This window comes from Triplophysa dalaica, chromosome 20, assembly GCF_015846415.1.
Source record: "Triplophysa dalaica isolate WHDGS20190420 chromosome 20, ASM1584641v1, whole genome shotgun sequence".
Classification (NCBI taxonomy): Eukaryota; Metazoa; Chordata; class Actinopteri; order Cypriniformes; family Nemacheilidae; genus Triplophysa; species Triplophysa dalaica.
The window spans coordinates 1,008,082-1,015,955 of NC_079561.1; the positions used below are offsets into that span (position 1 = coordinate 1,008,082).

Below are 7,874 nucleotides of genomic sequence, written 5' to 3' on the forward strand. Positions count from 1 at the left end.
ACGCAGTACATCAGAAACAACTAAACGATTTCCTCTTAACAATACTGAGCTACGATAGCCACTAAACAGCTATCGAAGGTGGGCAACAATAAGGCCCATTTTTTAACCTTGTTAGTATGCACTAAAAGCAAGTTTCCTGAAGTCAACCGAGACCGGCGGCGGCAACAACAAAGGTTGTTTGCTGGAATGCTTCACGGGCTCGCAGCCACTTGTGCCGGCTTGAGAGGGTTTCGCGAGGACATCGCACAAATCACCAGGCTTTAATCGAAAGTTCGCAAGGTAACGGGGCAGGAAGCCCTCCTGCTGTCCCGCAGCTGATCGCTTACTAATCAAATTCTGCTCCGAGCTCGTGGGGAGAGAGAGTCTTTGTTCAACGCTGTGGCTTTTGAACTTTGTTTTACTCCTGAAATTAAAGGATTTATTGAGTTGTCTTCACAGCTGGTGCTCTCACCCCTACAGTCTTAATATAATTAGGCTTTGATACACTATAATGTTTAAACGAATAAAGCAACAGCTTTGGGAAGTATATTCCTCTGTGACATTTACTAGCTCCCAGGAAATGCTTGAAACAGCACATGTAAATTTATGCTTGACAGCTCTTCCTTCATGGATGCTATGATGTAATCAACAGGAAAAATAAAGTAATTAAATGCTCAAGAAATTTTGCTCATAATAGAAAATAGTAAATAATATGGAAAGTAAATAAAACAATCGTCAGCAAAAAAACATAAATATAGAATAATGCTTTATATACAGAAAAGGTCGATCTACAGAGAAGTTAAATTCCAAAATAACATAAAATTTGCATAAATACTGTCATATTATCTTGACTAAACATTTTTGGGAATGCACTGGCTCATACGGTATATTGGAATATATGAGTATGCTGTGTATTAATCAAGGGTTCCATCTTTCAACATAGGAAAATGTTGAATGTTGAAAGAATCCCTTATGTATATTATTCAATATTACACTACACAAACATTTGAACAAAATACAACCAACCGAATAAAAATGTTAAACTATGATCTTTCAGATTTAATTATACATGCAAGACTTAAATATATAAATAATAATAATAAATATGAAACCGGAAGTGCTTCTGTGCCACAATTTGACAAGTGGTCTATAGGAATAGGAAAATATGTTTTATTTGTATAAGAGTGTTGTCATATGTACCATAATACAAAGCTGAAAGTTGCAATAAGTAAAGAAAATACAAAAAGAGCATAAATGAGTAAATGAATTAGTCTATTCTTCACCTCTGTGTTAATAACCCAAATAGTCAAAAATTCTATTTTTTTACATTTTCTAGGACCACTTCCTGGAAAACACTTTAGAACCTGGTGGAACTCAAGAAATCGATGCCCGTCTATGTTTACAGGAATATGTCAGTGTTAGGTTTTTAATTAATTTTACTTTTTTGTCTCCTGTTGGAGGTCTTACTAGCCCAAGTATTTCATTTTTTCTTAAGAGTTTTAAGGAAATTGGTTGTTTCATAAAGCGCTCATTCGTCTCAAGACTTCTGGAAAAGTAGAACGTCTTATATGCCGTAAAGCAAAATCCATAACAGAATGAGGAATGTGCTTAATCAGAGATTTGGATAGAGTAACATCCACTCAGAGCGGCGCAGCGTGTGGTACTATACAGTCCTCCATTCATAGCGTGAGCTTACTCCCATAACTAAAGATGACATTTTAAGAAGATAGAGAGAGAAGTGTAGAATTGTGGTTCAAGTTGCATAAAGAAAGACTCATACTTCCTCCTCAGGGAGTCACTCGATCCCTGAATAACAGTCATGATTGTTTATCCCAAATCCCAAACAATAGAATTAGTATTTTGGACAGAATTTATTAAGGATTTGGTCCTTTTCCCTTTCCAAGTCCCAAAGTGTGAAAAAAAAACATATGGAAACCAATAAAGAGAAAACACAACAAACTTAATCAGAACTTTGCCAACATCCAAATTAATGGTTTGGCTATCAAACAAACAGATAGTCACCTAGCATGATACAACTCATTTTATCAGACCTCCAGATCTCCGTTTGATTAAATGACCACAAACATTTCCCAAACATTTCACCAGCACCATAAATCAAACCATCGTGTGTACGGTTCCTCGTAAAATATAAGACATGTCAGCTGGGAAACTTGGCTCTGTACGCAGCAGCTCTGGGACTTACGCAACTTTATGGGTAGTGTAATGGTTGGACAAAACATAAGCGATGCTGATGACGTCACAACCAAACTCATTTGCCTGTAGGGCCCAATCACAAACTGCTTCAAGACGGCAAGACGTTTGCATATTTCTGCAAGAACCGGCTGAAAGGACTGACTGATCATTTGTATGTTTGCCACATACTATCTAACATCAAACAGACATTAACCTAACCTTTACTTGCTCCCAACAAATCTGTCCCAGTATGAAGTCTCGGATTAGAGCAACTTGGGTGGTTCCACTCAAAATCAACAAGGTTAATGGAAACCTGTATTATCAATCACCTCATTTGACTACAAGTAGAGTGATAATGGGTAGAAGACATGTAAATTATTTAGGTTTATCAAAAAGGGAACATTTTGGCTGCACTCATCCAGGAATTCAACATAGTTTCATTTGGGACTTCTGGCACTGTGTAATGTGACTAAACCTTTAGGGTTCACAGACGGCTTTGTTTCAGGGTCCTAATAAAGTTTTCCGACTGGCCGGTGAACGAGTGCTTGAGGTTTGCATGACTACTTTACAATGAGCTCATGTTTTACAGACAAGCTTTTCGCTTGTATTTTACAGAACTAATGCGCACAACTTAGTATTTATACATGAAAGTGTGACAACTCCTAACCTTTACATTTATATTTTGCATTGTGGCATTGACTTTCCACAAACAGAACTTGTGCATTTAAGATATTTTAATTGGTCAACAACATTATTTTTAACACAAGATCTCCTACAAGTCAAGCCAGGTGGGCAATTCCATGCAAAAGTCAACCTTGAAGGGATAGTTCACCCAAAAATGAAAATTCTGTCGGATCCCATCCCCCATTTACTGCCACAGTAGTTAAAAAAAATATTATGGGAGTCAAAAGGGGATGAGATGGGTTTGGTTACTCACATTCTTCCAAATACCTTCCTTTGTGTTTAGAAGAACAAAAAGGTTTGGAACAGTGTGAGGTTGAGTAAATGACAGAATTTTCATTTTTGGGTAAACTAACCAAGTTTTTACCATTTTTTTTCCCCATACTTATAGGCCAAATGATAATTTGGTAAAATGATAAAAAAAATTAAATACCCATTTGAAGTCTCTCTAAAAGTTTTTAAAGCATATTTACCATAGTCTACAAATTGTCAAATCCATAATGGGCCTTAATTCTCAAAAACGAGCACATGAAAATATAGTAACTATTTCATGTTCTATAAAGAGCCATCCCTTCTCCATTTGTTAAGTATTATTGCTTTTGTTTTGCACATTTTAATTCCCACAAATCCTACAAAGTATGCCGTCTCTCCGAAACAAGCATCCTTTGTTAACGCATTCATTTTACCCTCTTTTAAAACTTTTAAAAAGCATAGACTGATATTTCGATGATGTCTGGACTCTACCATCAGGAGTTTAGTAAAAAAATAAAAAGTGTTACAAATATATTTATTTGTAATATTTGTAAATAACAAATATAATACATTCTTTGAGAATTTATATATCAAGTTTTGACTAAAAATGTCAAATGCAGATCATTGGAATTTCCCAGACGCATAGAGAGCTTATGAACAGACAGGTGAGAATCAACCCACATAAAGTCAACAAAGTCTCACGGGAATTTGTGAAATCGTCACAAACTGAAATCTATTAATTTGTGTTCATCAACATAATTTCCCTCTTTTTTCGTGTCACCCAGCATGACTTTCCATCTAAGGTACTTAATACGCTATATCTTTCGCATGTATAAATATATATCAACGCAATCTGATGGGAATTCACACCTATTTTACAAGGTGGCTCAGTCATGTAAATTCCTATTTCCTACGATTTCCATTGATCATTGCTTTGCCACCTCGTGAAACTAGCATTTTTAGCTAAATTAGTCTTTGCGGTGTTGTGTTGGTTAGCCAACTCCTAAAGTATCTGTGACTTCTTTTGATATCAGTTTAGAAATATATAAATACACGCGGTCTGTGTAATGAAAAACTGTCCTGCTGGTGACACGAAAAAAAGAGTAAATTCGTTTTGATGAAACCGAATGAATAGAATACATTTTGTGACAATGTCTTGAATTCCCGTGAGACTGGGTAGTTAAAATAGCTGTAAATCATGTGACAATCGCGATGAAGAAAGCCTTCCATAGTTTTATGATTATCCTTGAATAGGCAGTTTTATCAGAGCAAACTGTGAGCGAGCGCAGTAAAACTACGCCTGGCTGGTGAAATGTCAAACTAAACAAGCAGAGAAGTGTGACGTGTGGCGCATTCAGCAGTCCTGCGTCTGCAAACACAAGGAGCAGAAACCGATGGTGCTTAGATTAGTAATGACACTCCGTGCACATTCGGCACATTAAAGGAGAACGAAAATGTGACAGTTTTCGGAAGCTGTCTGAAACGATGCTGTGAGAATAAAATGCCAATAAAAATCATTTTAAGAAGACAGAGACATTATGGCTTTTATCTAAACTGACTTACAGCACAGGTATACATCAAATTTGGGTTTCTACAATCAAACTCACAATCTGTTTCAGTCCAGCAAGACAAACCCATTTTGACAAGAACTAACCTGACCACAGTTTAGTCAAAGGATGTGACTAATGTATCAGAGGACTAGTAACATTCAGTTTACTGGAAAAGGTCCTGTTACTAATATGATCTCTGGTCTGACTCACTGACCCATAAGGAAAAGACAAGAAGCCTCATATGGTTCTCATGGACATACCGCTACAAGTTTATTGGCTGTTTCTCACCAGCCCCCTTTAAAGTTTTCACTTTGGGTAAAAGGAGGCCTATCAGCAGAAAGGAAGGTGGAAAACAAGATCTGAACATCTCTCCTATGGTGTATTTGATTACAAACACCTGAATAAATACTGCATGCGCAAAAACACATGGATGGATGCAAAGCGGCTGTGGTTGAAGATAACACACAAGTCAAGAAGAGTATAATTTTAAAGCCATCATTTATTAAAGTCCGATTATGTGACACTCCACCACCAGTCAAAAGTTTACACTTTAAAACGTCTCTCTTGATCTTGTAAACCTAATTATTCCGAAAAACTTCTTAAATGTTTGAAAGTTGTAGTAAAATATGAATTTCAGGACGAACGTTTTAATTAAATAACTAAATACAGAAAATTTGTTCCAATGCGTCAGTAAACAAATTTCAATGTTCAAAACTGTAAAGCAAGGGTGGCTTTGAAGATGCTCAAATGTGAAACAATTTGTGTTTTTTCATCGCTTTGATGTGTTAACTGTAAAATGTTACAACACTGTAGACGTAAAATGTTTGACTCACATGTAATATATCTGAACTTCCTGCAAGTCTACTTGACGTGCACGTATACATCAGACATCTGTGACCCTGTGACCGCTGAAGATCCGGATGTACGTCAGAGCAAAAGTTCTCGCTAACGGCGAGAAACCAGTCAAGAAAGATTTCAAAAGCTTAATGCACACGGCACCCATATGAGTCCTCTTCAAACCTGAACTTGGCGAGATCCTTTAAGAATCATTTTACTGCGATTCAATGCGTGTGAAACAATATCTATAAACACCTGATCAAGAGAGACAAATGAAAGATCACGTGACGCTGTTAAGCTATTCGCCCCTGGCTGTTTGACTTTCTGGGTCATATCCTGAACCAATTCTGCGCAGTACGCACCGTAAAGCTCTTGAACTCCACATTGACAAGTCTAGGCAGGAATCAATGGGCCACATATTCAGAGGATTTGTCCTCCGCATTTAAATTCATAAAAAAGGGCATTGAAATCTTGGCTGTATAATGTAACTTCAACAAAAACACTCTGAACTCGTCTGCAGTGTCTTTTCTGGGCAAGGAAAACAAGAATTTATTATTAGCTCTGTCTGTCATGAAGTGTTTGATCTAATCATTAACTACAAGCACATGTCACAGGTTTTCATGATAAAGCTATCAAAGCGCAGCAGTGCCATAAATGTAAATCTGGATCAAAACGTCTAGTGACCGAATTCGAATTCTCCCTTCATCTCTAATCTCACGTCGAGCTGAGGAAACCGCGGGCATCATGGAAGGGTTTAAAAGGTTTGGGAACGCCCCAGATTCTCTCAGGGGGGTTTCACAAACATTCCAGGGGCACTTTTCCGCGCTCTCTGCTTTGTTCCCGGTGGGTTTGAACAGCCTCGTTGTGTTCACTTGCTCTACACAGGCTAAAGTCCACATGTGCACTCTGAGGACAGACTTCTGTCCTTTTAAATCTGTGGAGGAACCGTGGGTACGTGGCGTGCCTCGTACACACACTGGGCCGTGCTGCCAAACTTACCTTGACAAATGGCAGTAATAAAAAGACACTAAATCACCACACAAGGCGTTTTAATCCTGACGCCGTTGTTAAACAAGACAAGTGCTTCTCATCTGGTGTATTAAAACGCAAACCACTTCTTAATTCTGTTCTGACAGCAGTGATAATGATGAATCAGCTAAACTAAATCAAATTGAGTTCAACTCAATCTCGCCTTAAAAGTCCACAGTGTCCGTGGTTAACTTGATTGGGATGTCTAGACGTGGGAAGAGCCGACAAAAGTGTATACTGTATCTGTCAACTTACGTTAACGTGTCGTCACGATATTTGTGATGCGGTTACGCATTAAAAGCAAAAGATCATGACAGGTCACGTTCTGCTAGAGATCAGAGGAAACTGTACACTCAAATGCATAACTCCGTTTGACTCACCTGATCTTGAGATGTTTTGAAAGTATAAAATAAGTATAAAAAAGGACCCGACGCACGTCGCCAGAAACACCCGACCCGCTTTCCGCTTTATCATTGTGATATAACGGACAATGCCCGACTCTCGCCCGGCGACGGAGGTCCGAGAAGGGCTCAACAGTCCCGATAGCATCTATATGGCGAGTTCCTCATTTCAGAAGGAAACAAACTACAAACAATCCAAAGGAACTGACGCGTGAACAGTCTCGTTCTGTATTTCACCCGACACACTGTTTCGCCCAAAGCAGCCCGCGCGTCCGCCGGAGAATTGAGCGCTTGTTTCAAACTGAGTGTTGCGCGATTCTTTCAACCACCCGAGAAACTTTAAAGGGCGCGTCCTCGCGCACATTACAGATAAATTCCATCGATCGCCTCTGTCTCCTGCTCCGCTCCGTCACATGTTGCTGTTGTCAGTAGCGCTCAACTTCCCCAAAACATGGAGGGCACACGGTATCAAAGTTGTGTCTATGACGTCACTCGCACTCGTACTGAGCGGAACCTGCGGGCGTGCTTGTGACGTCACCACCAGAACGCCTTTGGAAATTCGAACAAACGTTTTTCCAAAAAAAATATTCACCGTTTTTTGGAGCGTTCAGAGGTGAGAGAATGAATGAAACAACTTTACTGTGAACTTTAATATTACAGTGATTGATTTGCAGAAATCTAAGAAATTATATAATCTTTATACATTTTAAGACGATTTTAACCATCTTCTAAAAGAAACACACTGTTAACATTTATTCGTGTCTACTTTCTTCATAAATGTCCAAAAGCTTTTAAAATCGTACTTTTAGTGACATCTGGTGGTAAATATCTGACATTTGACACAGATTTCTCTGGTCTGAATTATTAAAGGACTTTTAAAAGATTATTATTTAAAGACTTTTTACAAACGAGGCTCAAGGCTAGTCCCAGTCTAAAATCTAAAACCTCTCTT

The 7,874-nt window shown here is 38.4% G+C and overlaps 1 protein-coding gene across 1 annotated transcript in view; it reads right to left on the reverse strand.

Moving 5' to 3' along the window:
* Window positions 1-7,476, reverse strand: part of si:ch211-236h17.3 (carbohydrate sulfotransferase 11) — a 14,558-nt gene extending 7,082 nt beyond the window's left edge. The window contains exon 1 of the mRNA XM_056732524.1: window positions 6,902-7,476. Within this exon, the coding sequence (XP_056588502.1) occupies window positions 6,902-7,070 (169 nt within the window). The 5' untranslated portion in view covers window positions 7,071-7,476. The remainder of the gene's footprint in view (window positions 1-6,901) is intronic.
* Window positions 7,477-7,874: the final 398 nt, after the last annotated feature.